The sequence below is a fragment of the Diadema setosum genome, chromosome 18 (genome assembly GCF_964275005.1).
Source record: "Diadema setosum chromosome 18, eeDiaSeto1, whole genome shotgun sequence".
Taxonomy (NCBI): Eukaryota; Metazoa; Echinodermata; class Echinoidea; order Diadematoida; family Diadematidae; genus Diadema; species Diadema setosum.
The window spans coordinates 4,485,078-4,512,441 of NC_092702.1; the positions used below are offsets into that span (position 1 = coordinate 4,485,078).

At 40.5% G+C, this 27,364-nt stretch overlaps 4 protein-coding genes across 4 annotated transcripts in view; all 4 read right to left on the bottom strand.

Moving 5' to 3' along the window:
* Positions 1-4,861, bottom strand: part of LOC140241493 (fibroblast growth factor 8b-like) — a 69,942-nt gene extending 65,081 nt beyond the window's left edge. The window contains exon 1 of the mRNA XM_072321223.1: positions 4,848-4,861. Within this exon, the coding sequence (XP_072177324.1) occupies positions 4,848-4,855 (8 nt within the window). The 5' untranslated portion in view covers positions 4,856-4,861. The remainder of the gene's footprint in view (positions 1-4,847) is intronic.
* Positions 4,862-12,846: 7,985 nt separating this feature from the next.
* Positions 12,847-27,364, bottom strand: part of LOC140241937 (ATP-dependent RNA helicase A protein-like) — a 38,932-nt gene continuing 24,414 nt past the window's right edge. Inside the window, exons 21-30 of the mRNA XM_072321684.1 lie at positions 26,807-26,959; positions 25,948-26,108; positions 25,387-25,498; positions 24,624-24,785; positions 17,940-18,024; positions 17,336-17,378; positions 15,826-16,049; positions 15,037-15,152; positions 14,084-14,290; positions 12,847-13,462 (exon numbers count right to left, since the gene is read on the bottom strand). Coding sequence (XP_072177785.1) covers positions 12,847-13,462; positions 14,084-14,290; positions 15,037-15,152; positions 15,826-16,049; positions 17,336-17,378; positions 17,940-18,024; positions 24,624-24,785; positions 25,387-25,498; positions 25,948-26,108; positions 26,807-26,959 — 1,879 coding nt within the window. The remainder of the gene's footprint in view (positions 13,463-14,083; positions 14,291-15,036; positions 15,153-15,825; positions 16,050-17,335; positions 17,379-17,939; positions 18,025-24,623; positions 24,786-25,386; positions 25,499-25,947; positions 26,109-26,806; positions 26,960-27,364) is intronic.
* On the bottom strand, positions 19,108-23,670 carry LOC140242143 (uncharacterized). Its single transcript, XM_072321907.1, has 2 exons — positions 23,629-23,670; positions 19,108-21,063 (listed from the first exon to the last, which is right to left on the bottom strand). The coding sequence occupies exon 2, from the start codon at positions 20,154-20,156 to the stop codon at positions 19,188-19,190; it is 969 nt and encodes a 322-aa protein (XP_072178008.1). The 5' UTR covers positions 20,157-21,063; positions 23,629-23,670; the 3' UTR covers positions 19,108-19,187.
* LOC140242142 (uncharacterized) lies at positions 20,033-23,556 on the bottom strand. The gene is made up of 2 exons (XM_072321906.1): positions 22,124-23,556; positions 20,033-20,159 (listed from the first exon to the last, which is right to left on the bottom strand). The coding sequence occupies exon 1, from the start codon at positions 23,392-23,394 to the stop codon at positions 22,144-22,146; it is 1,251 nt and encodes a 416-aa protein (XP_072178007.1). The 5' UTR covers positions 23,395-23,556; the 3' UTR covers positions 20,033-20,159; positions 22,124-22,143.

The window sequence follows — 27,364 nt, forward strand, 5'->3', positions numbered from 1 at the left end:
TGAATGACGGTTGGAATAAATTCAATGGAAATCTATAGCATCTATTCCCCCTCCATCGCAGCAAGTTTCCTGGTTTATTCATTTTGTGGAAAGGTCTGAATTTTCTATACCTCTACAATATACCAGCACACGAAAGAAATCTGATTTTTAGGGTTGCATATGAGACACACGAACTTCACAATGCTTCGAATAGAAGGACATTATTCAAAAGCCGGAAATCTAATCGATACTTGTAGAGAACTGAAAATAGAGCAAATTAGGGTAAATTTGTCTTTCAATACGATGTTCTTATAAAGAGTTCCTGCTTAAGGAACATCATTCTGTAAGAGATTCCGGTTACAATGAGGCATTGTCCTGATTTGTATGACATCGTTGATGCTAAAATCACTCGGGTAAATCTATTCCTTCATCAACAAGAAAATTAATTTCTTACGGAGAATTTCTGCGCTACCAGTGAGGAATAATATAGGTGCTTGCCAGTCGGAGGTTGATAACATCATACTTACAGCCGGAAAAATACTGCAAGTACAATGCTTTCGATATTATGTTTTTATATATATGTCGGCAATGGTCCATCGTTCAATATAACTGATGGTGTTTCCGCGCTTGCATCCGGTATGCAATTTAATGTCATAACTTTTGAACTTGGGAATCTTGCTGTGGTATGGTTATGAAATCATGCAACGGGAGGCCCCCAATAAAAGAGAGGGGAAAAAAATCCTGAATGTCATACTATCACGAATCCATAAAAACATAAATTGTAAATGGTACTTGCACAAAAGACAGATGTTAGAAATAGCCGAGTACAAAGTTCTCAGTTTTGCAATAAAAGTACCCTTTTTTACCCTCTCCAAATTACTTAATTGCCTAGATGAATATCACCTGAAGATACATATGCTAACAACGTTGTTTGATTTTACGAGTCCAGTGTACATTATATTTGTTTATATAATATACAGATGTGTGTGTATGTGTGTGTGTGTGTGTGTGTGTGTGTGTGTAATAACGTTTCATATTCATATAGACAACTTTAACGATAGCATTATTACGGCATATTTTCTGTGTTTATCCCAATACTTTGCCTCAAAGTTTATGATTCAATCGAAAATGATTCGACCCATTTATTGAAACATGGCCTCTAGATATCAGGTTTTTTTTTTTTTTTTGGTCAGATTCTAAGGAGCAAGACTATAATACGATCGACATGACCGATTTCTCAAGTGACAACGTGTGTGATGAGTCATAGTGTCATGTGAATGTATAATATTTATTCTAACCCTACTCTGATTTATTCTGCAGATCAGAAAAATACTCATTGTTCCGCATCATCAATATTGATTCAAGAGATACCTGCGTCAACGGAATTTCGATTCTAATCATAACCTTGGGGTTTACAGAAAAAAAAAGTATACATCGCCTTAAAAAAATCGTTACATTATCATGGGACTACGTTCACAATCGGTACCGTAGCCTGGGTTTACAAATAGAAAATACCACGCCCCATTTAGAGAAGATGTCATTATTAGTGTATTTTCGTTCGAAGGGATAATCTTAATGGGCACATGATGTCGTACCGGAATGTATTGTTTAGAGAAAGAAAACGCGTATGGTCTCGTCAAATTTACAAACCGTGTGGAGTTTTGTGCAACCGTATAGCGATTTTTATGTTGGGTACAATAAATTATATTACTATAACTATGAATCACAATGTCCTTTCTGCGAATCGTGCGGTTGACAATAAATTACACTGCTAACAAAACGCAGATTTTTTTCCCTTTTGTACGACCAAAATATTGGCAGCACAATCTTCAAGTTTTTAAAAGCTATTACTTATCGTCTGCACAACATTTTGAAAATTCGAATCGAATAATGGAAGTCTCTTTTTATAATGACATAACAAAGTAGGACTGCGGGATAAAGGGAAGGTGACAACTTCCAGCAGTAGACGATTAGAAACAGAATCCTTGTTTGAAATATTTTGAATCTACATAAATGTCCATTTTTTTGGGGGGGGGGTGGGGGTGGGGGGAGGTACATAGCATATTTTCTAGTGTTGCCTTGAAGAATTCGATAATACGCCATGAAATTACAAATTGCCGTAAAGACACCAAAAGTTCGCCTCTAATAATGTAATAATGATGATAGCAATAGTAATAATATACAATAGTGATGATGATAATAATAACAGCAATGATAATACCAATAATAGTGATAATTATATGTCTTATTAAACCAGGATGGCCTTTGCAATATAAGAACTGTTTTCCACAGGGCCCTGCCATTATTCAAGCATTACCAGGTACCACTTTACACCTGGGTCGAGAGGGATATCGTCGATAAAAACATCTTGTCCAAGGACGTAGGCACTTGTCAGGACTCTAACACAGGACTTCCATTTCAAAGTCAAGAGTCTAATCCAACAAAGTGCCCCCACACTTACTGTAAACCCCCTGAGTGTGGACATGGGCTCTAGAGTATCGTGGCAAAAATATAAAAAATATAATTAAGATATTAAATCAAAGATATATATTAATCAGGAATTGTGGGGCGAAGCAATGTAGCTCTTTTGCCCACGTTTAACGTTATCTAGTTATTTGCCAGGGAAAAAAATAATGAACTTCAATCAATCTTTTAGCCAATCACATACTTTAGGTAGGGAATATCACTTTTCATTAAACTTTATAACTATAATGACGTACTTTTGCAGATGGAATAAATATTGCTCAATAGTTAACGATATTTGTTCGTTTGCTTGATCTAGTCTTTTATGTGACAGACATTATATTATCAGGAATTTTATCAATCCGAGACGAACGTACTCTTTATACTATCGATTTGCAATACTTCACAGGTAACCTATATTCCAATTCTCGTCCCAACACCAAATCTTTCAACTGTGTAGATGCGTGACGCCCAATTCTACAAAAAATGTGAAAATCGTCTCGTTGAAATATTAACTTGAATGCGGGCATGGGATATGCAAATATATGGCGCGCTGCACCGTTAATCAAGAGTTATGGAGAGTTGCACTGTGTAAAAATGTGTTCATGGACCGAGGGCAGCCGGTTTATCACCTCGGCAAACAACTCGCTCTCGAAATAGAAGTGCCAAAATTGTTTCCCGCTGTTGTGCTCTACAAAAGAAGTTTGGAGGGGGTATGAAATAAGGGATAAGGATATTTACTCGATCTGCGTCGCCACATGCCGGGAACATAGGTCGCTCACAGATGCAATAATCTCGAAAGAAATAATTGAAATGCCTTCGTCATAATTACTGATTAACCCGTGACCAGTCAAGTCGCATATCATACGACAACTAACTGGGGCGTGTGAATATCTTAGAGTCGCTTAAATTATAAAGCAATGATATGTTTCAATATTAACACTTATCTACGAACAAACACCGCACGAGTGTTTACTTTAAAACGTGAACGCAATTAAACGCGTTGTTACCCACGGTCGTGCACTTTAGTTTATGCCCTTCTTCATAATTTTCTTTTTGTCAATGCACAAAGCCAAAAAAACATTCCATCAGGGAAGAATTATCTCGCCGCTCATGTGCTTTAAATAACCACATTGCCAAGGGTGCTTGTAATTTTCTCGCAGTATACACCTGGTGTAATGTTTCCTCAGAAAGCAACAAATTAATAATTTTCAAATACCATTCAGCATACGTGGAGCTAAAACTCAGGGACTCTCTACAATTTCAAGAAGAAATCGTTAAATCGCTGTCAATTGGAATTGTGCAAAATAATGATGTAAGATTCATTTTTGATTCATTCATGCGACAGTAAGACAAGGAACCCTCGAATGTTGGATATACTGTATCAACATAATTTCACAGCACACACACACACACACACACACACAGACAAACAACTCACATGTAGGCCGTCCTGTTTAAACAAAAAAAAAAAGATGCTGAATTCCACTTCAATTGTATCAAATCTATCACATGCAGAAGTCATAGCTCCTCGAGATCACAACTTCAAAGTTTTCATGTGACAAGACACCCGCACTGCCGTGGTAGGTGCACTCATCGCAATAGTTTACAAAATCCTTCGTGCATTCAAAAAATTTTGATATGCCGTGTATTACATTGTATACAACAAATTAAAAGACTCCATCAGGGACTGTTAAATCACTTACTAAATTTCGGAATCCCCAACTTCCTCACCGTTACGGAAATGCTTTCCACATACAGTCATACGTCTGGGAGTCTGCATTGCTAGACACAGCATCAACTGACTAGATTCAAAGCGACATGACAAACCCATAGTACACAGGCGACCTTCACACTATCAATAATTACAAGTCATGAACATAGCCTGTAAGCGCATGATAATTACCAATGGTGGAACACTCAAATTGTAATCTCTGCCGGGACAAGTGTCAATATCTGACTGTGATTGCCGTTTGTTGTACGTGTTACAGGTCCATTAATAACTTATTATTTACAGCAGGTGTATTTTATTATAAGAGTCGACGATATTGTTTATCATGCCAGTCTTACCGAAGCAATTTCGCAAGTTTAAATGAGGTCAGACGACAAGATACTACAGTAAAGATACATAGCCTCAAATAGGGAGGTAGTAACCATTTTCCGGGACCATTCTCCTGGCCTTTCTTTTAACTTCGATAGAGAGAGGCAATCGATTCCCCGTAAAAAGTAGCTGACCTAGAGACAAAAATAATTCTAAGGCCGGTAAAGTCCTTGCATATTATTAGTAACATCGACACGCGCGAGACGTGCAATCTAAACAACACACACATGTTTAATGCAACCTGCTGCTAAAAAGAACAATCGTATACCATAATATCGACATTTTTCAAGGTTGTTCCACTCACCTGACCATGTCACATGTCATAGAGATTATGGAGTTCCCCAGTCACATGTCGGATGGAAGTGTCTACTAGCCGTTGCCTGGATAATTGAAACAGTCCGGGAACGTCAGATACTCCCGTTCGTCCGCGATCACCTCGGTTTCTTGATCGTCTGCTAATTTTGTTTTCTTTTGACGCGCGAGCCAGGCGGCTACCTGGATGGGTTGCACCAAGGGGGTAGGTATCACACACAGTAATGTAGGTCTTAATTGCTGCATGCAGAGTCCCTTGTACTAAGGGTTAGGCCTACAGCGCCATCTATCGTGATTTACACATTTCACCATCCATTTTCACATTATGTAGAGGGCCTCTTTCGGTAATCGTAGTTTATCATCATCATTAGGCACACTTTACAGGTGTATTCTGTAAAGACCTTTTGTAACGCACTTTTACACAGGACAATTTGGGAACAATCCTATGAACCAAATTACAAGGCCTTCGTTTGCGAGGAATATTTTGTGGATTATCAGTCAAATTTGAGCGAGATTAGGCCTATTGTTTATTGGTTCTCATCGCGTTTTTGGGAAAATTAATACACACACACACACACACACACAAAATGTCCAAGAGCTTCACCTTAGTTACTCATTTCAATTTGTAATTTCGCTCTCTTGAAAGTGCCTTGAGGAGGCGAAGTTTTACGAAACTGGATCACTTTCCCACAACAGCTGTTTTTTTCCACAAAAACCTCGAAGGAAACGATTCAATAAAAGTAATTCTAAGCAGAACTTTCAAGGTGATCGGTGTTTTGCATTTGTTATTGTCTTTGTAGGTGTGTTTTTTTTTTATGAGTGGATCAGGAGATGGTGCGGCCATTTCACTTTGCATTCGCAACTCTGGAACCGATTTAATAGAATAATAACAAGCACAAGGAACCTTTTGCTTTCAATTTTGACCAAAAGCTTTAGAGACAAAAAAAAAAAAGCGTGAGGAATTTGTTGGTACACCTATTTATTCGTTACTTCATTTGGAAATAACAGCAAAACTATTGTTCCAAGTAGGGTATTAGGGAATCTCCATTTTTCTGGTTTAACTCTTGTGTATATCTCTTCGCTTGAGGAAAAACATATCTCTGTATAACATACCAGTGATGTTCTTGCTTATGATTTGTTCGACAATGCTATTTTCGTTGTCACGTGTGGGCACTACCTTAAAAGAGTACAAGGCCTACCCGGTAAGCCTATCAAGAAGCTACGTGACTGCAGTAAAGATGACGCTACATTAACGAGTCGATCTCCTGTTTACCTGCCCCTTTCTTCTTATTTCCTTTCGTTTCTTTCTTCTTCACTAACTGCCTGCTTCATAACTAGTACTGTGTATACAGTGTATCATTTTCTTTCAGTCTTGCTGGTGCAAATGAGGTGTGCGAGATTACATCGTCAATTAGGAGAGGTGCGAGTACTCGATGATGGAATCGTTAGCGAGACACAAATGGGCCATTATAGATGCGGTTACCTAGGGATGCTAAAGAGGTTCGGCCAATTATTGGGTCCACGTTTTGTCTTCTCTCAAATGAGGTCAAGTGCTATAATAGGGCGGCAAGCTTCTTTGAAGCTGTGACGAGATTTCCCCCCAAACATTTCGTGTAAACATCGTTCAGGTCATTGTTTTACTGCGTCGAGGGGGGGGGGGAGGGGGTTGAGATTGTATTGAAACGAACTAAGTGTTTCAGAACGTGTAGAATGAAACCATATCGATGCAAAGAACTTTTCTGTTTCTAGGAGAATTACATTTGATGCGTACAGCCTTCGACATGAAAGGTTAACTACCAGTTGCGCATTACCAAATTGACAGAAGTATTGTCATACCGGCATCACACAATTGATCAAACAATTGATCAAACACACAGTACGAATACAGTGTACGTCAAATCGGGTACAGTAGTTAAGTTTACATTTTCGTGCCTCTGGCAGCCCCCTTTACAGTGTCACAATCTACTTTTTCACTTTGTTTCTATTTTCATATTTTGTTTCAATATTATGCTGTATCAAAATGTTGTTGAAATACCAAATATGTAACAATAATAAATAACAGTTGCTTTTGCACTTTAATTTACTATTCATACGATATAATGCCGTTTCACGTTCTAGAACCACCCCAGTAGTAACTACATGTATCCCCCCCCCCCCCCCCGAACAAATATGCCTCTAATAATCACTAGAGGATCATCATTTCGTTGGGTGTTGCTTTCAAGAGTAGGCGTGCAAGGGTTACGCTAACTGACCATGGGAAATTATCAGCGGTGATTGTCCGTGCGTGTATGATGAATGTGTTTCAGCTTGCTTATTTCCCTCTCAATTGAGACCGGTGAATGCCCGTTGCAGAAATGACATGACCGGTAGTACAAGTGGCAGTTATACCGCAGTAAGTCTTCACACGAGTGTCATTGGCATTGTTTTAAAGGTACTGTTTACCATTGGGAGCAGTGATTCAGAAAATGTTCGAATTATCACATTTGACGCATATGTGTAGGTCAGTTGTATCACAAAACATCCTACCATATAAAAATTTTGCAATAAAACCTAAAATATCAGGAGATATCACTATTTTTCTTAATAAACCATAACTGTAGACAGTTTAGTCTAGAGACAATTTTATAACTTTTGTTCACATTTTGTATGTTTAACAATACTTTACATTGATTATACTAATTAGCTTCTTTACACTGGTTGTTTCTATCCCTAACTCACATTTTAGAACTATTTTGAAGCACTAAAGCTGGGTTTTTGTTTCATCTGCAGATGGTAAATAATGTCTTTAAGGAGAGCTTGCGCATGTATGTTTTTTTTTTTGTGTGTGTGTGTGTATGCATATTCATCCCACACAGTGAAATTTAGCGTCACATTTTAAAATCTTTCCATTTCTACAACACATTCCCGTCAAACTTATATGGTTCTTCAAAATATCAGTGACAAATCATAACTGCTTTCTCTCTTTCCTAACATTTTATATCTTTCCATAATTTATTCTACTCTGATCTGGTGGATGTGCTAGCAATCTACCTTGTCACACATTCACAGACAAAGGAAAAGATGGATGTATAAACACAATAGTCCATTGCCATGGTTACAAATCTTTATTTCCATCCTAAAGCAGCCCTATACATGTATGCTTCACAATTTCAATTCCACCGAGTTGCTGAGTATGCCTGTTGGCAGCTCACGAGAGTTATATGATACTCCATGCGATATGTGTATTATACAGCATTCTTTCACCACAACATGGTGCTATAAAGGCATCATATATCATCTTGATCTCTGATCTTCAATCAGGGGGGCATTTCATGAAGCATTGTGTACGACAAAGTCGTCAGACAAATTTGCTCTCGGCCAATCACATGCAAGGATTTCCGTAGCCTGTAACACTTTGTCAGAAAAATATCCGACCAAACTGCTTCATGAAATGCCCCCCTGCACTAACTCTACTCCATTGGAACATAACAGCCAGGCTGCCACTCTACTGCATACATAATCATGCTGCATTCAATTACATTATCATTCAGCTTCCTCCTATAAATAATCATATGTACCACTTTTCATACCCTGGGTCAGTGCCGTATATAAAGAGAGTCTGGCCAACTGCTAAATTGGACGCCATGTTGTTACTCAGCGTATCACACGTTAGAGGGTTAGCATGTACGCTAAGACATCATAATGAAAGCAAGCAAAATAAAGGGTAAGTAACAATGGCCACTGTGTGTGAGCACAGTTTGGTAACGACATGGCTCCACAAAAATCACGAGCCCAGTGTTGACCAATCGCAGACTTCAAAACTAAGCCAAAAACCAACTTGGCCAGACTCTCGATATATAGCGCACTGCCCTGGGTTAGGGGGAGGATTGTTGATGAAACTTTAGTACTTGAGTTATGCAAAAGGTGTGACTGGGCTTGATCCCTGGGCCCACTCATCAGAAGTCCAGAATGTATCCACTGGACCATGACACTACAAGGGTCTCCAATGAATGGCAGTTTTTGTAAAGTCCAGGGTAAATTTATGTATATCAAAAGACTACATCCATGACCACTGCATGATGTTATTAGAATCAACTGTCATCCTACTCAAGGCAACTTAGTGACGCCTAACATAGAAGAAAATAAAATTAGGGACATACTACTTCGTCTTTCCAAGTAATATGTTTCATGTTTGTTTGTTTGTTTGTTTGTTTGTTTTTTATTCATTATCATCAATTCACAGCCATATGCTACATGTAAATACATGTCTACACAAGAGGATATTTTTCAGGCCTGAAATGGAAGGCAGCTAAGGACCAAGAACCGATGACGATCAAATCACACCGTTCAAAATAATGCGAAGGCATCGTAAAATCAATCATCAGAAATTGCACACCATTGATAGACAATGGGTTTACACAAAAGAAAGGACATGTGGGTCTGAGCAAACCAAAACAAAAACAAAATCTGACTTACTCAAAGTCACAATATCAATATTGGGGGGGGGGGGTGGGGGAGGCTGGAATTTTTGTTTTGGTTTATGAAGTAGAATGGGAGCAATCCAATAAATACCTGCCAAACTTACAAGGCTGTGGAGACATTAAGAATATCTTTTCACCAACACCACATCATTTCAGCGAGAGACAGACGACTCTGCTAATTGTAGTAATCTTTACACATCTCCTCCTTTGGGATGTAAAACTTGTTTGATCATACCCAGAAATTGATTTGTAAAACTGAAAGGGAAAAAAAAATGTCCCCACAATCAAACCAAAGGAAACAAACATAGTGTGTCCCGACAAGAATTTGAATAGCTACAGTCCTTCATACCCTGTGTATGAAATGTATCACAATGAACTGAAAGCACTATGACAATTATCTGATTTGACAAAGGATCAGTTATTATTTCGCCTTCTGGTTCGACTGAGGATCAGTTATTATTTTGCCTTCTGGTTCGACTGAGGATCAGTTATTATTTCGCCTTCTGGTTCAACTGAAATTCACAAACTACTATCCACCCTACATTGTCATACTTTATTTCTGACAGATAAATATCAATATGATATTTGTTAATGGTGATGCTCCGGAGGTAAAGATACATTTATATACAATTACTCTGTATTTTCCAGTCATAGGCTGGCAAAAGACAAATACAAATGAAAATAATCAATGGAATTCATAATCAGTGTCGTATCGGGGGGGGGGGGGGGAAAGAGGGGGCAAGTGCCCCGGGCGCCACTCCTTGGGGGCGCAAAAAACACACACAAAAAAAAACGAAGAAGAAAAAAGGAAAAAAAGAAAAAAAAAAGAAAAACAAAGAAAAAAACAAAGAAGAAGAAAAAAAAGAAAAAAGAGGAGAAGAAGAAGAAAAAAAGAAAAAAGAAAAGAAGAAGAAGAAGAAAAAAAAAAACAAACTCGCCCGGAAAGGGGGGGGGGGGGGGCAAAAAACCAAATCAAACAAGATAAAAACAAAACATGATGATGACACGGACAAAATGACAATGTTTATTGTGTTCACACAAGAATTCCACGTTCTGTAAGCTGAAATACAAAAATTTTCGGCTCGCTCGCTGCGCTTGCTCGCCAAAATTTATATAAAAAAAAAGAAGACAAGAACAAAACGTGATGATGACGTGGACAAAATGACAATGTCTATTGTGTTCACACATGTCATTTTATATTTAGCAGGCAAAATGTTTCACGGAGCAGCGGCTGCAATTTCTTTCGTTCTGAACAAGCGATTGCCAAGATTATTGGATCAAAAGAAGGCGCCAACGGTTTCAAACATTCGGGTGGGGGGCGCAAAAAAACCCCAAATCAAACAAGATAAGAACAAAACGTAACGATGACGCGGAAAAATAAAAATTTCGGCTCACTTGCTTGTACTGATTTAGAGTATTTTTTCAAGTCCTCAGTTTGTTGGTATAAATCGTTATAATATAAGGCAGTCACTATATCTTGATCAGAATTGTAAGATTTAATAAGCAAAAAATGACAAGAGTTCCATGTTTTGTAAGCTGAAATACAAAATTTTCGGCACGCTCGCTGCGCTCGCTCGCCAAAATTCATCAAAAAAAAAAAAAATAAGAGAAGAAGATAAGAACAAAACATGACGATGACGCGGACACAATGACAATGTCTATTGTGTTCACACATGTCATTTTATATCTAACAGGAAAAATGTTACACGGTGCAGCGGTTGCAATTTCATTCGTTCTGAAGCGATCGCTGATTTAATCAAAAGAAGACGCCAACGGTTTCTAACATACGAAAGGGGGGGGGGGCACAAAAAAAATAAAAAAAGATAAGAACAAAACGTGATGATGACGCGGAAATATACAAATTTCGGCTGACTCGCTCGTACTAATTTAGAGTATTTTTTCAAGTCCTCAGTTTGTTGATATTAATCGTTATCTACAAGGTCGTCACTATATCTTGATTAGAATTGTAAGATTTAATAAGCAAAAAAAATGACAAGAATTTCATGTTTTGTAAGCTGAAATACAAAAATTTTCGGCTCGCACGCTGCGCTCGCTCGCCAAAATTTATATGAAAAGAAGGTAAGAACAAAACGTGATGATGACGTGGAATTATATAAATTTCGGCTGACTCGCGCGTACTAATTTAGAGCATTTTTTTAAGTCCTCAGTTTGTCGGTTTAAATCGTTATCTATAAGGCCGTCACTATATCTTGATTAGAATTGTATGATTTGATAAACAAAAAATGACAAGAATTCCATGTTTTGTAAGCTGAAATGCACAAATTTTCCGCTCGCTCGCCAAAATTTATCAAAATTCATTACATTTAAATCACCCTCAAAAAGACATTTTTAAGTGCTTGAGAAAGCATATCACGTGGACTTTGTTTAAAGTCCCTACCGGGATGGGGTTGGGGTTGAACACTTTTTCAGAAATTAGGGGCGCAATTTTCGCGCTTGCCCCGGGCGCCGTTTTCCCTAGATACGCCACTGTTCATAATACCTAATTCAATTCATACTCTGACATCAACCAACAGAGGAAGTCCTACCCAGTACATATGAAAACAATCATTCTGAAATTTTATATGAATTTCAGCTATATGATCAACAAAACCTTGCAGATTTGGCCGAATGACAAATAATAGCCACTTCGAAATTGTGTACCTTACAAAAACATACATCACAAAACTATGTTAAACGTACTGATGGAACAGTCTTTTTATCTTAACACTGCATGAAGTTAATGTCAAGCTCTTGTGCTTGGGCAAATGAATACTGGGCTAAGCTCAAAGCACCCCTCCACAACTTAGCCTAATGTGAAATTAAAAAAAACACAAAGGCTGTATATCGTAATTTCTTACCTCCAAATACATTGTACCTCATAAGACTACAAAGTCTGAATGTAGCAATATTCTACACTAAAATGCCTTGGGTATGAACTTCTGGTTACAGTATCTTTATAAGCAACGGTGTCTAACATACAATGAATATTCTACACCATGAATTTTGTTCATTACAAAGAGGGGAAATGCTATCTCTTTGACTTTTTATGTAACACCATTCTACCTCTTGATCTAGGCTAGACCATGTTGCCTAGAAAGTGGAATCATTATAAATGCACAGCACTAAACAGAGGAAGATCTACTACTAACTAACATTTAAAACACTTACACAATACATAAACAGCAATGACACATAAATCCCCTTAGAATGCTAGTAACAACATTTGAAAGCTATTAAGACATCAACTGGTCTTCAATACCAACAATAGATATTGGTTCATGCAGAGAGGGTATCAAAGCATACTATGAACTAAACATTATAACATCCAATGACAACTCCTCAAATGTACTTATCTTTGGAATAACCCTGATTGGACAAAATCGGAGGCACAATAACCTACATGTGTATAAGGGTACAGTTCACATCATGTATAGTACATGTACTTACACTCCATCGATATGATTTACTGTGCTCTTGTGGTTCAGCTAGGAACCACATCTGGCAAAGTTTCCACACGATGGTTGTGTGATGCTAATAGTCGCCATAGTCACCTCCGTAGCCCCCTCCCCTGCCTCCTCCTCCTCCTCCGTAACCACTCCCCTCGCTCCCCCCATCGTAACCACCTCCCCCGTAGCCACCGCTTCCTCCTCCGGGTCCACCCCCACCTCCTCTACCTCTCCCTCCTCCTCCTCCTCCTCTTTCTCCCTCACCACCCATTCTCCCACTACCACTGCCATACCCTCCGCCGAATCCTCGTCCGAAACCAGATGAGCCACTCCCATCCCCCTTCTCAAAGTTTCTGCCCCCACCACCACTATCTCCCGCACTCCCAAAGCCCTCTCCTCCATCTCCCCTATCTCTGTTCCCAAAGCCTCCATACCCCCCTCTGCCTCCTCCTCCTCCTCCATACCCCCTTCCCCTACCGCCTCCAAATCCACCGTAGCCACCGAAGCCTCCCCGCCCGCCTCGATTCCATCCACGCCCTCCCCTTCCTCCTCTGAATCCTCCTCCTCCTCCTCCACCAAAGCCTCTTCCCCCACGGAAACCTCCGCCACCGCGGCCTCCTCCGAATCCACCTCCTCCGAATCCTCCTTGCTGGCCTGGTGGACGCGAGAAGCTGAAGCGACCTCTCTTGGCGGCGTTGGGACTGAGAAGCAAAAGGTGACAAAAGGATATGAAACAATCTGATGGACTTTCTTCACAATTCATTTTGTCCAGTCACTATCACGGCAAGTCTTCTAATTTTTCTTTTCGCTTCTCTGCTTGGTTGAATATTCTCAACTCTGTCCTGACCAGTAACAGTGTCTTGACCACTTACAGTCTGGCCAATGAAAAATCCACTATTTCTTCCAGTGTTCTGTAACTAATACACTTTGAGTGACCCAATGAAAAAAACAACTATCCGAAGTATCATCAATCCCAAAAGGGTCTAAAGTAAGCTTACCAAAATTTTCACTACATCTATACATTAAACTTAATCATATGGAGAACATTCCTCACTACTGATCAAGTAGGCCAAAAGATTCCTGCTTTTGAAGAGTCCTCTCACATTTAAAAGTGCATTGATAGGTCTTCAGAGTGCTAGCATGGTCCACACAACAATATCTCAGTTAATGGTCCCACATTGTAGAAACAATAATTGGTGGTTCATCGATGAATACATGACATATTAGACATGTAAACATTGTTCCCACGACAATTTCTAATATGAAATTGCTCGCCTTTTTAAAGCTGAACCGGGCAAAAACTTAAGGACTGAATTACTCACCCGAAGTTTTCACCCGACTCGGGGCTGCCGAAGAGGCCAGCGTTGGGCTTGGAGAGGGCCCGGATGATGTTGATGAGCATCTCGTCCTGGGGGGATGGAGTGACCACAGAGTCCGGGTTGGAGGTCATGTTGAAGATGAGAGACTCGATGGCTGGATGGAGAGCCACCACCTTGGCTGCTGACTCGTGACTCATTTTCAGCTGGACCCTGTGTATGAAGATCAAATTAATATTGTCATAAAACCACTGTGCTTTGTTATGTTGCAATTCATGCCAATGTTTTGCATGTATCTATTTTGCATGTCATCTATTCATAACATATATTTTGTTCAGATTGTTTTTAACTGACCCCACCCCCAACCAAAAAAAAAAAAAAAAAAAAGAACACAAGAAGAATTGGTAGAATTTAACTGAATTGAAAAATCAAAATTCTTTGTTTCTGTATTGCAGAATTCAATACACAGTATTGAATTCATGGAAGACTGTTACACAATAATTGCTGAATATAGTCAAATAATCCCATTCTGACTACTAAATGTAGAAGAGTCAAACATGTATTACAACTATTCATTAATATCCAATGTGGCCTGTCTTTTTTAATGTTAATGGTTGCTTCTCTGGCATTTGCTGACTTGATTGACAAGGGTGTTGTGGTTTCCTTGTTTGGGTACTATCTGTGGCTATTAGGTCATAGGTTCAAGCCCCATCTAAAATAGTCCTTACATCTTTTGGACCAACATTTGATTTACAATGTCACTCCTCATATGAATAAGCACACAACGACCACAAAGATGTCAATTTTTCATGATGTTTCAGAGTAACAGATACCAATCAATTACACTTTGAAGTTTGGCCACTTTGAAGCAAAACAATAAATAAATTACTCGAAAACAAAACTAATGAAAAACATAGTGAACAGTGAGTGATCAGTGAAAGATATAAAGAGTTACAGACCAGTCATCCAACTTGATGATGCCCCCACTGGACTCCACCTTCCGGGCCCCAAAGAGTAATAGGTGCAGGGGCGACACCATGGTCATCCCCTTGGCAGACACAGCTCTGGTTCGGATCTGAAGAGATGAAGTAGATTTAGCACTTTGCTGCTGATATATTACACTTTAAGAACAAAGTAGTGGTTGAGGGTTTACCTTCTAAATGTTAAATGTACAAAAAACAACACATTGTAAAATATTTGATGACATCAAAGTTGACAGGGTAACACTAAGCTGTAACATTATGTTTAAATCTTGATGTGAGACAAGGTAACAATTACATGTCTCAAAATAAAACTCCAGTAAACTTCCTTTTATGCACACTTCCTTCTCTCCAACTCTTGCTTTTAAGACTATGTTATCAATGATGTACAGTCAACCTTGCTTTAGTCGGCCTTGCATAAGTCAAATAATTTTCTGCGTCGGAGGTCTTTTCAAGTTCTCTTCTCTTTACATTCTATTGATTTTAATTGCACATAAGTCAAATTTTCTATAAGTCGAAGCTATCTCTTAAATCCAAATAGATTCAAATTTGGCAAGGTTCGCTGTATATTGCCATCTATAGAATATTTTGATTTTGTTCTGACCTCACACAACAACTGGGCAAAGCAGCACGAGTAATTCTCAGTCTAATTCTTTTTCAATCTTGCATGCACTCTCTTGGTTCTACTGACTTTCAACAATTTGATATGTATGATAACAATTTGGCAAATGTCAGGTACCGACAGAGAAGTCAAGAAATCAGACTGACCTTCTCCCCAAAGACGAAGAAAGGAGATGGGAACTTCTGCTCGAACTTGGAGTAGTTGACAGAGGACTTGTGGATGAGGGCGGCCTTGTTCTCCGTGGTCAGCAGCTTGCGCTTCTCCTTGTGGTAGCAGACGTTGGGCCAGAGACCCATGGTCAGGAGGGAGACAACGATGTCCAGCTTGGGGTCCGGCGCGTTGAAGTTGAAGAACTGCGGGGCGAGGCACTCTGCGTGGGAGGCAAATTTTAGCCAGCTCCATCAGCACAGGAGCCTGCCTCCGCTCAAAGAAAGAGCTCAATTCCTACTGTTTCCAGGTGCATACTTATGATCCAAGGTACTACTAAAAACATTGCCGTAACTCCCAGCGTACTGGTACACATATTATTTTACTCTGTATTTTAGCTCACTCTGGCCTAACACAAAATGAATCATAAATCAACCCTTTATGTGCTCAGGAACTCAGTCTAACATGCCCAGTTTTTTCATCAGCATTGAGTAATCCATCCAAGCTGGACCAAGTTGTAAAGCTAGCGAGCGCACTTGGGCGTAGCAATGTGCCTCAATCCAGCAGGAAGGACATGGTTACATATTGGGGATTAGGTGGATTAGGAAAAATCTCTATTAATTGTGACCGTGCATCACAAAATGAACAAAAAGTCGCAGCCCTTGATTTGGCGTGAGGGCCTCAAAAAGGTGAAACAGGCCAACCAAGTCAATCTTGAGTTTTTCATACTTTCTGAAAGAACTATCCTTCGTCTACATTATTCTTAAGTTTGGGGTCATAAAACGAATTGGAAAGTGTGTTTTCAGCAGTTTTTCTACAACCCCTTTTTATTAGAGTAGTGCAATTAGGTACGTCTTCAGAGGTCCCTTTTCATTTCTTTAAAATCCTTTGCAACCCCTTCTTTTTCAACTCTAATAACTTTTGAATAGATAATGCTACTGCCTTGAAAGTTGGCATTAATTATGGACAGAATGTGTTAATTGAGCATGCTTAATTTCAGGTTAATCTGATAATCCCTTCATTGTTGTTGCTACAGTGGTTTACATACTGTTTTTTGTCCCATTCATTGCACAGCCAGCACGGTCTGGAAAGATTAAGCACTCAAATAGACCCTTTACTTCAGAGCCTCTTTTCTCAGTTCACAACTTTACAGAGTGTGTGCTTTCTTTCCAATATTTAGATAGGTTAGGAGAGTCCATTTGAATTGAGTTGTACATCATATTAAAGCTTAGAATCTGCTCTTTCAACATCTGCCCTTAACTAAAAATCCATATCTGGTGACTTTTTGGTGGTTTTGTGATGCAGGGTCACAACTGACAATGTATATTCCAGACATCTGTACCAATCAGCGAGGAAATCTTCCACAAAAGCAAAGTGGCTTTGAAATGATGTTGCTACGTACTCCTCAAACCAAGTATACCTTGCCGGAACTTGTGTTAGATTCCTAGATATATTGTTACACAATATATTTCAGAGAAATGACTGAATTAAACTTTTATTCCAACTCACCCTCAGGAAAGCCTTCCATGACCAGAATATCCTTGAGCTGGTTCTGAGATATAAAATAAAATTAAAAAACATACGAACATAAGAACAGACAGACCCTTTACAAACTTGAGCTCAAGAAGTATGAAGTTACTAAGTGTTACAGAATCTCCTCTCAAGTAGCTTTTACACAAAACAAACTCCCTAATTGTGATAATCTTACCAACATCACATATAATATCAAATTCTTTCTGTCTCAGTTCAAAGGGTACTCTGCAATATAGCTCTTTCCGGTGGGTAAGAGATGATATTTTCAAGAGAATACACTTTCTTTAAAATTTACATACGCAACATCTATGTACTGATGAAAGGGGAAAAAATTCTCCAACTGTAGCAGGTGAAAATCAATTGCAAAAATCTGAGTTTAGGCAAATTTTTCACAATGAGGATGACATGAGCACTTAAAGAGAAAACCATCGTCAAAAGAGTCCTATAATTGTAGATGATCTATTAAGCCGTTGAGGACGAGTCCCAAGTATACTCAGGCAGGCAAGTGTCTATGGGAAATGCGGTTGTAGCAAAATCAGCCTGTCCTCAATGGGTTAAGAGGTAGGAGAGCTGGACTCACTCTAGCTTCATAGATCATTCTCAGCGTCATCATCTGGAGGTTCTTGTGGTCACAGTAGTTCATGGCTGCGTCCTCTCCTCCTTGCCTGCATCAAACAAGAAAAAAAAAATTGACAAACTCTTCAATTCCAAGAAATTACATTTTGCAATTAGTAACCTACTGGTTTATGATGTCAATGGCATTTTGAGAAGATGAGGGGCTAAAAGAATCTATTTCTTGGAAATGATTTGATTTTGCAATGAAAATTTCCAGTACTTTTGCAGAAATATCACAATTATTAAGAAATAGTCGGAATTGCATTTTCATTGAACAAATTTCCCTGTAACATTGCAACCTAAATACATGTTGTATTTATTTGCACACCCTTGTATCACATATGACGGTACAAGTTACAACTTACCAGTATTACTGAGAGTTTCATAAGGTAGTAACTTCCATTATTAATACCTCCAATATCACGCGGAGGCACAAAAAGTCTTAACATCCATTACAAAATTTCCAGTTCACATTTGATGACATCAGCTACTGTAAATGAGGAAATTTTTGCACATTTCGTGCAACCAGAAACTAGTACAAAAACTAGAAAAGCACTCCGAGAGCACAGACCTCCGCCAAGCAGTTACTCTCCACCGATGATCTTGCTCTTCCATAGAGATCAGTGATTTCCACCCACTGAAAAATCGCCCGATTTCCCAATATAGAAGCCTTTGTTACGTCATAAACCCTCAGATGCACGGCGCGCCTGGCCTTAGCAGAAACTAGAGCACGCACTTTAGTGCGCGCATGCAAACCTCAAGTATGCGCAGCCTGAACTCCAAGTTCATGGACCCTACCTGCCAAAATAGAAAGATTAAATGAGAACTTACCTGTTTGAAATTTGATCTTTATTTTACGAGGGAGTTGTAGGAAGAGAATACATTGAGAGACCCGCTTTGCGCACGCGCAGTCATTTTTCGAAGCATCAAATGTGGCTGCTGGATATTTGAAAGATTATGGAGAACTTAGCTTCACGTTTGAAACTTTGGGAGGGAGAGGAGGGAATGTATTCTCTTCCTACAACTCCCTCGTAAAATAAAGATCAAATTTCAAACAGGTAAGTTCTCATTTAATCTTTCTATTTTACTTCTGGAGTCTCCGAAAGAGACTACATTGAGATTTTGAAGCCCAGTAGCCATATTTGTAAGAAATATAACAGAAATGACTATGAATTGTCATTTACCAAAACGGTAAATTGTTTACCTTGCCTGGTCATTTTAGTAGAGCAGTTGAAAGACACTTGCTCCCATCCAGCAAAGGTTTTCTGTAGTACTTTCTGAAAGTCTTTTCATTCGTCCAGCCTGCCTTCTCAAGGATAAACGAAACTGGCAAGTCTGCTCTGTGTGCAGCTGACGTCGCAGCTGCTCTTGTTGAGTGAGCCTTATATTTTGAAGTGTCGATTCCTGCCGCTGTCATAACATCTTTGATCCACCTGGAGATGGTTTGTGACGTAACTTTCGCATGGGGTCTGCGAAAACTAATAAAGAGCCGACGCTCTTGGCCTCGAATTTCCTCAGTCCTCCGTATGTAGGCTTTGATGTAGTTGACAACGCACAATCGACGATCTGGAGGGTAGGCTCTCATGCTCAGTGTGTAGCCAGCGTTTCCAGGCCTATTTTGTTTCAGTAGCTCGCTGAAATGAAATGTAACTGATGATCCCTTGAGTATCATGTTGTCCAAATTCAGGAGCTGCAACGACTGTGCTCTCTGTGTTGAGATGAGAGCCATGAGCATGCATAGCTTTTTGGTGAGATCTTGTAGGCTCAGTGCATTTGCCGGTGACAGCTTTCTGAGATAGCAAAACACAATATTTACATCCCAAGTATCTACATAGCGAGGTCTTGGGGTTCGGAGATGGAAAACTCCCTTCATAAATCTTGATATCAAAATGTTGTTCCCAACTGTAGAGGCACCATCCTCAAGAACTAGGAATGATGCGAGCGCACTTCTTGCTGTGTTGAGTGCATTGTATCCAAGACCTCCTACATGAAAAAGCTCACTAAGAAATTCTAAAACAAACTGAACACTAGAGTGAAGATGGCTTTTCTTCTTACTCTTGCAAAAGTCTTTCCACTTCTTTATGTACACACAATATTGCTTCTGGGTAGAGGCTCTCCAAGAAGCGGCCAAAATGTCCACAATTTCCTTCTTTAGTCCTGTCCTTTCGAAGGGCTGCCGCATAACCTGCAACAGAGAAGATCAATTCGATCATACAAGGGATGTGGTTCATGCGTAACAGGTTGCGTTAATAGGTTCCTACTCCTTGTAATTAGCACTGCTTCACCCTTTAACATCCTTTTCAGCTTAGGAAACCATGCCTGTGTGGGCCAATTTGGCACTACCATTATGCCTTCAGCTCTATCTGTTCTAATTTTTTGAAGACATCTTGGGATGAGACAGAATGGGGGAAAGGCATAGAATTTGAATTCTCCCCAATCCAACGTAAATGCATCTACGGCTTCTGCATTTGGATCTGGCAACCAAGTGACATATCTCTCAAGTTGGTTGTTTAGTCTGGACGCAAAGAGATCAATGTCTGGAAGCCCAAAAACTGAAACTAGTTTGTTAAAGGCTTGCTTGTTAAGCATCCATTCATTTCGGTCACTGAACTTTCTAGACCTGCTGTCTGCCTCAGTGTTCTCACTCCCTGGAAGGTGTGCTGCAGTAACCCAAATATTACGTTCCATGCACCACCTCCAGATGTCTCTAGCTGCACTGTCACAGTCCTTGGACTTAATACCCCCCATGTTATTCAAATAAGCAACTGCTGTTGTGTTGTCTGACCTAAGGAGGACATGAACATCATGTAAAGAAGAGCAAAAGGACTTCAGTCCAAACCCGGCTGCCAATGTCTCCAGGTAATTGATATCATTCTTTCTAGCTCTTTCCATTTCAAGATCGTTCCATCTGCCTCCTGTTTCAATGGACAGATTTGTGGCTCCCCAACCAAGCCCACTAGCGTCTGTACGCAGCTCAAGTGTAGGTCTGTTACGCTTAATTGGTGCACACTCCTCAAAGACATGATTAATCCACCATTTGAGCTCTTCTTTCCCTTCTAATGACAGCTTCATAGGTCTGTCAAAATGGCCTTTGTTAGCTTTAAGGGCAGCAATTTTGTCACGTTCTAAGCATCTGTAGAAAAGAGGGCCATGTTGGACTCCAGGGAAAGTAGCTATTATCTTCCCGATAACATGTGACACCTGCCTGATTGTGGGTCTAGTATTGTCAAGCAAGTCTGAACAGACTGTGATAATGTCCTGCATTTTCTCTTCTGGCAAGGAGATAGTCATATCACCAGTGTGCAGCTTAAACCCTAGGAATGTGAGCTCTTGTTGGGGTTCTAGCATAGATTTCTCCTCATGGACTACGAAACCTAGCTCAGACAGGAGATTTGTGGTTGCACGTACAGCCTCCTTTGTTTGTTCTATTGACTCTCCGATAATGAGAGTATCATCAAGGTAGCCTAATACTATGTGCCCCATTTCTCTCAGTGTAGCGAAAACAGGTTTCATGAGCTTGGTGAAAAGTCTGGGCGCTGTGCTGAGCCCATTTGGTAGGACTTTGAACCTGTAAAATTTCCCTTGCCATGGAAATTTCAAGAATTTTCTGTGTTCAGTGTCAATTGGAATGGAGTAGTAAGCATCTCGGAGGTCGACTGAGGCTAGGAAATCTCCTGGGGAGATTAAAAGGGCAGCTGTATGAATGTTATCCATTTTGAAGTGTTGTACGCTCACACACTTGTTCAAATCTGTCAAATCAAGTATTAGTCGAACACCCCCATTTTTCTTGGGTCGTGTGAAAATGTTTGAGAGAAATTCTCCTTCTTCATGACCACATTCTTCGATAACATTCTTAGTCAGTAAGCTTGCGATCTCTCTGTCAATACAAGCTGAATTGTGCTGGTTTGGTTTGTATTGAATGAAGGGCTTATCCCTCCTAGGGGGCATACATGCTTCTTCAAATTCAATTTTGTAACCCCTGATTGCTGCCAAAATAAATGGATCAGCTGTGATTTGGCACCATCGCCTGTAAAAAAGCCTCACTCGACCTCCGACTGCCACTGGAGCTTTCTTTGGAATACATTGCACACACGTACAAATACATTGGGGAATGCAGGTATGATTATGATGTGAATCGAAACTACCTACCTCTTTGGGTATGCTGGTAGTTATTTCTTGCGCTGCATTGGAGGCCTGTGCTGTGGAGCCTGTTGTGGGGGGCGGCTCGCTGTGCGGGGTGGTGGCTGCTTGCTGTGACCCCACTGTGGGCGCTGACCTAAAAAAGGCCTGCTACTACCGCCGGCTGTTGGTCTGTGTGTTGAGGCAGCTGAACTTGCAGTCCAGCCAGCACTTCTGTATTGTCGCTTGGAGAAAGCTGCTCCCCTGTACGGGTGGTACGTACTAGACTGTGGCCGCGAAATTGGGTTTCTCATCACCCCTGATGCAGCTTTCTGCTCCTCTTTGAGGTCTTTCATTCTCTTTCCCAATTCATCCCCGAATAGGAATTTAGTGACGGGAGTGGAAGGTTTGCAAAGATGAGAGTAAGTGGCTGCCATGTCCGGCTTGATAAGTTCTTTCCTCAACGAATTGAGTTCAAAATTGGCATTGCACAGCAACGCCAATGCGTCCTGCTGTGTGTCGGTCAGCCGAGGTGATGGGAAGGACTGTATTAGCGCGCTCAGGCCCTTCGTCAGCGACTTCTGCACACGCTGTAACTTGGCATCTCTACTGCGTGTGTGTTGCGGTAGGTTATCCCAGATCGGGCCGTTCACCTTCGGTGTAGCGAGGTAAACACAGTTGCTCGGGGCTGGATACTTAGATGCCGTCTCTTCCAACACTTTTTCTTCTAGAGGGTGGCTTATGAGGTAAGTAGTAGAGCTGGCTAAGTCCTCGTCTACCGGTAGCCCTGTATCACCCGGCTTGGCAAATTTTGCTGCGAGAACGGGGATTTCTAGCACGTCTGCCGCGTCTGACGCAAATTCGCCTTCTTCTCTGTTGGCTTCGCCCGTGTCACGCACGTGCGGCTCCCCGCACTGTTGAAAATCAGTTTCCATAGGAATTTCACACTGTCCGGCGCTGTGCGCCTCATCGTACGCCACAAAATGGCGCGATGCCGGTTTCGGCGGCGTGGAGTTTACACTGGGCAGCGCGTCGACCACTTTACTCAGAAGACTTTCCAGTCTCGATAGTCTGTCCTCGACATCCGAGGATTTTTCGGCCGTCTTTGGGCCCTGCTTCGCTTGCGGCACTTTACCCGCCATGTTAGTACCGGAAACCGTGACCGACTTAACTAGTTTCTTTTTCGGCTTGACTTGTTTGCCTGTCGGAGGGGAACGTTCTTCGCAAACAACGTTGGTGTTTGCCACTGCGCCGGGCTTAGCCGGATGATGCAGCTGTTCTTGGGGCTGTTGTACCTCCATCACCGTAGCCACCGCGTGACTTTCGTGGAATGAGGCCGCTAGAAAAGGCTGTGCTTGCCGCCTTGCTAAGCACCGAATAATCGTTGTACGATATAGGAAGATAGCGGAATCTAAATTCCACTAACTGCTGGTTTCTAGAACCGTTAGTACCGCGAAATGCGAAAAAAGATCAGAATTTTAGACTGCGATAAGGGAACTGCGTTCGAATACTCGTGCGTAGAAAAGCGATATGACTGCGCGTGCGCAAAGCGGGTCTCTCAATGTAGTCTCTTTCGGAGACTCCAGAAGTAAAATATCAAAAATCCTTCATAAATTCCCCCAAAATTCTCGGCTCCCTACCAAAAGTTAATCGTTTGTTACTTGTGTCATTCTCAACCTTTCCTGCAAGTTTCATCCCAATCCGTTGACTACTTTTTGAGTTATTTTGCACACGAACAAACACACAAACCAACGATAACGAAAACATAACCTCCTCCCTTGGCGGAGGCAACAACGATAACGAAAACATAACCTCCTCCCTTGGCGGAGGTAATAAAAGCATGCAAATATTTTTGCTTGCCATATATATGTTCCAATACTGCAGTTGATGTCTTGATTCCGCGGAAGTAAAAACATGTGAAACTCTTCTTACTTGGCCGAGCACGAAACATTAGTCACGCAAAAATATCCACTTTTACCGTAAGTCTAACCTTCCATCAAACATCCATCCAATATGTCACATTGGATCAATGATATCTACAATGATTTAAGTTCTCATTCTTGCAAACTCACTATGATCATAAATCTTCCTGTTAAAAAAAAAAGAAAGAAAGATAAGAATACTTAGGCAGATGTAAACTTTTACATCACACTGCACTCCCATGGAAATGAAAAACGTCTCACAAACACAAATACACACAACACGCAAAATCACACATCATAAAAATCTACACATCAAGTTATTACTGGTAAATAAGATGCTTACAGCACTTTGAGGCTGCAGCCAGGGATATAGTCAAATGCTTTTTCTTCTCATTCTTGCAATAACTTGCTTCCTTCAACGTTATATCCAAGAGTATGCAACCTAATAATATCAGCATACTCAGTACGTCGCACTAAGCAACTCTTTGCAGGCCCAGGGCAACAACTACTTTACACACAAACAGACAAACACACAAGATAGACACACAGACAGACAGAAAGTACCACAAACAAACAAGAGAAACAGAGACAACTTAGGAACAACGTACAGTTGCTCCTCCCACTCCTGGAAGGCTGCTAGGGTGGCGATGTGGTCACTGTGTCTCATCCCAGAGAACCTGCGATGGATGTTGCTGACTTTTCCGGCAAACGTGATGAAGATCTCCGGGAAGCACATGCTACTTGCAATGATGCTCATGGCATCCCCAACACTGCAAAAGACAGTGAGAGTGGGGTGGGAATTAAAGTTCACATTCTACTATGATTTCAATTCTACATTTCCTGTACATAATACATTTCTTTGAGACTACCCTGCCCATGCAGTGGAAGATTTCTGAACTGTATTGATAGCATTGCATTCATCCTTAACTTTACAGCAATCTGTCTACAACTTTGCAGTTCTGCTTTTCCAGCACAAACACTTTTACAGTGCACTCCCATAATAACGAACACAGTTATAACAAAATTCCAGTAATAACATAACAAAAATTCAGGCCACACCATTATCCTCTCTATGTTTTGTATTGTGTATTTGTTTGGTTATGACGAAAAAAAAAAACCAAACAACCCAAACTGCTGGGTCAAGACTTTGTTTTAACATAAGTCCATTGTATAAAGAGATATATGGCTTTAAAAAACAGAATGTTTTCAAAAAATGCACATAAAAAAAAAAAAAATACATGTGTATTGTAGTCTCAGAATAATGTGGCATACAGGGAGTTTACACCATGGAACAAAAGGAGTCAGGGGTAAGGGAGATAACTGCTTTGCAGTGAAGAGGAAAGGCTACCTTGGTGGGCCATCCATACTCACAATAGCACACAGCCCAGGATGATCATCTTGCCCAGGCGAGGCTCAATGGGCATCTTGGCCAGGATACGGCCTACGGGAGTCAACTCTTCCTGCTGGTCCAAGGCATGCATTTCTGAGAAAAAATAAAGCGGGGAAAACCCCACAAAGAAATTGTCACAAGAAAAATTCCAGTGGAAGGTTGCAAAAGTGTTAAAACAAGTTTCCCAAGGATTTATCTCTAAAATGTGCAAGATACACTGTATACCATAAAACCAGAAAAATTTACAGAATGAAACTTCGCGAAGGACCGTATAAATTCCTTAACATCAATACCTTACAAGCTATGGCATTAGAGAGTGCCAAACAATATGTTGCTGTTTGAACAAAAGAGTCCATGCACACTGTGGAAGAAATGAGGGACTGATTTGTTTCAAGTACCACCATTAAAAGAGTTCCTTTAAACTCAAACATAAGGAGCATATTAAACAGTTAAGTATCCCTAACATTCTGGTCCACACACAGAATCAGAATTCACCCCTCGCTTAACAATGTAACAAGCCACAAATATCAACTTTGACATACCTTTGAGTGCAGCGACGGCCTCTACCACTGAGTCCAGTGGGGGTGGTTCAATGGCCTTGCCTAAGAAGTCTGCAATGGTGCCCAGCCGTAGAAGCTTGATAGTGAGGGCCAGTTCATGGAGGGGTGTGCGGAATATCTCGGGCACCGAGTGTTGCTCCAACCTGCACAGGGATACGGGTAAGATCAAAGAACCAACTGAAAATGAACAACTGTCTCTTCTCTTTGAATGATTTAGGGTGGAGCTTGAAGTACTATTCTCCAGATACTCTAGGACTGCAATTTCAATGTTTGGACGCTACAACTCTGCAGTTAATGATACACAGACACTGTAGGCACCTAATGTCAAAACATTTCTTCTCATAAACATACTTCTTGATACACAAGTTACAGGACCTATGAAAATCCTTCATTATCTAAAGGTGAGCATGCTTTCCTCTGACATATAAATCAACTTACTGGATCAACTACAGAGTTACCATTTTTAGCACACAGTGACTTTGTCCTACCTATTCATTATTCTTGTTCCTTGAATTGTGTAAAAGACAAGAAAAAATTCTGTTAGCTCAAAAGCACAACACTCTTATGTTGGCAAAACAAAATAAATCCAGTCACCTAATCAAAGTCTAGAGGACAACTGCTAAGCACAAACCCTCTTCTCCCATCAGTAATTGGCAGATAAAATATGCTATAGCTTCCTGACAAAGAAAAGTAAGCACTGCTGTATGACGAGAACTCTGCACAATTTTGGGCCACTGCAACGTGTAACAATAAGAAGCACATTTCCTTCTTGGCATGCTGAGAGAATCATAGACACAGAAGAGTCTATACTTGCATTCATCAAGCGAAGTACTGTACTCACTTGTTGAACCTGGCCCTGCTGATCATGTGGAAACAGAAGCCGGGCCGCACTCTCCCCGCCCTGCCTCTCCGCTGCTCCAGGTTGGTCTTCGATGCCCACACGATGGCGTAGTTCGTCATGTTGTTGTGAGACGTGAAGAGCTTCATTTTGGCTCTTGAGGTAAGAGAAGTGTAGCCAAAGATTTAAAATAATGACGCAAGGACAGCGTGGCTTCAGATACTTCAATCTATACTTGAATCTAGACAATTATCACTACAATCTTAATAAATCAATCATTTGACTGTTTTACACAGGGACAGAATCACAGACAAGTGGGGGGGGGGGGGGGGATAATGACAATCATACTTCAGAACTACTTTCCTCTCATTGGATACCAAATTTACCTTTACATGCAATGAATGTTTGTCCCAAAATCTAAATATGGCTGTAATATAATCTCAGCTATAATGAACACATGTACACCTGTATGTGCAATTACCTGAAAATGATTGGTATATTTTGCAAAGTTAACATAAATATACAGACAACTCCCATTATAGCAAAGTCCTTGAGACTGGC

What these genes read in the sequence shown, in the direction of transcription:
- LOC140242143 (XM_072321907.1), bottom strand. Translation starts at nt 20,156, where the DNA reads ATGCGGCAGCCCTTCGAAAGGACAGGACTAAAGAAGGAAATTGTGGAC.
- LOC140242142 (XM_072321906.1), bottom strand. Translation starts at nt 23,394, where the DNA reads ATGGAGGTACAACAGCCCCAAGAACAGCTGCATCATCCGGCTAAGCCC.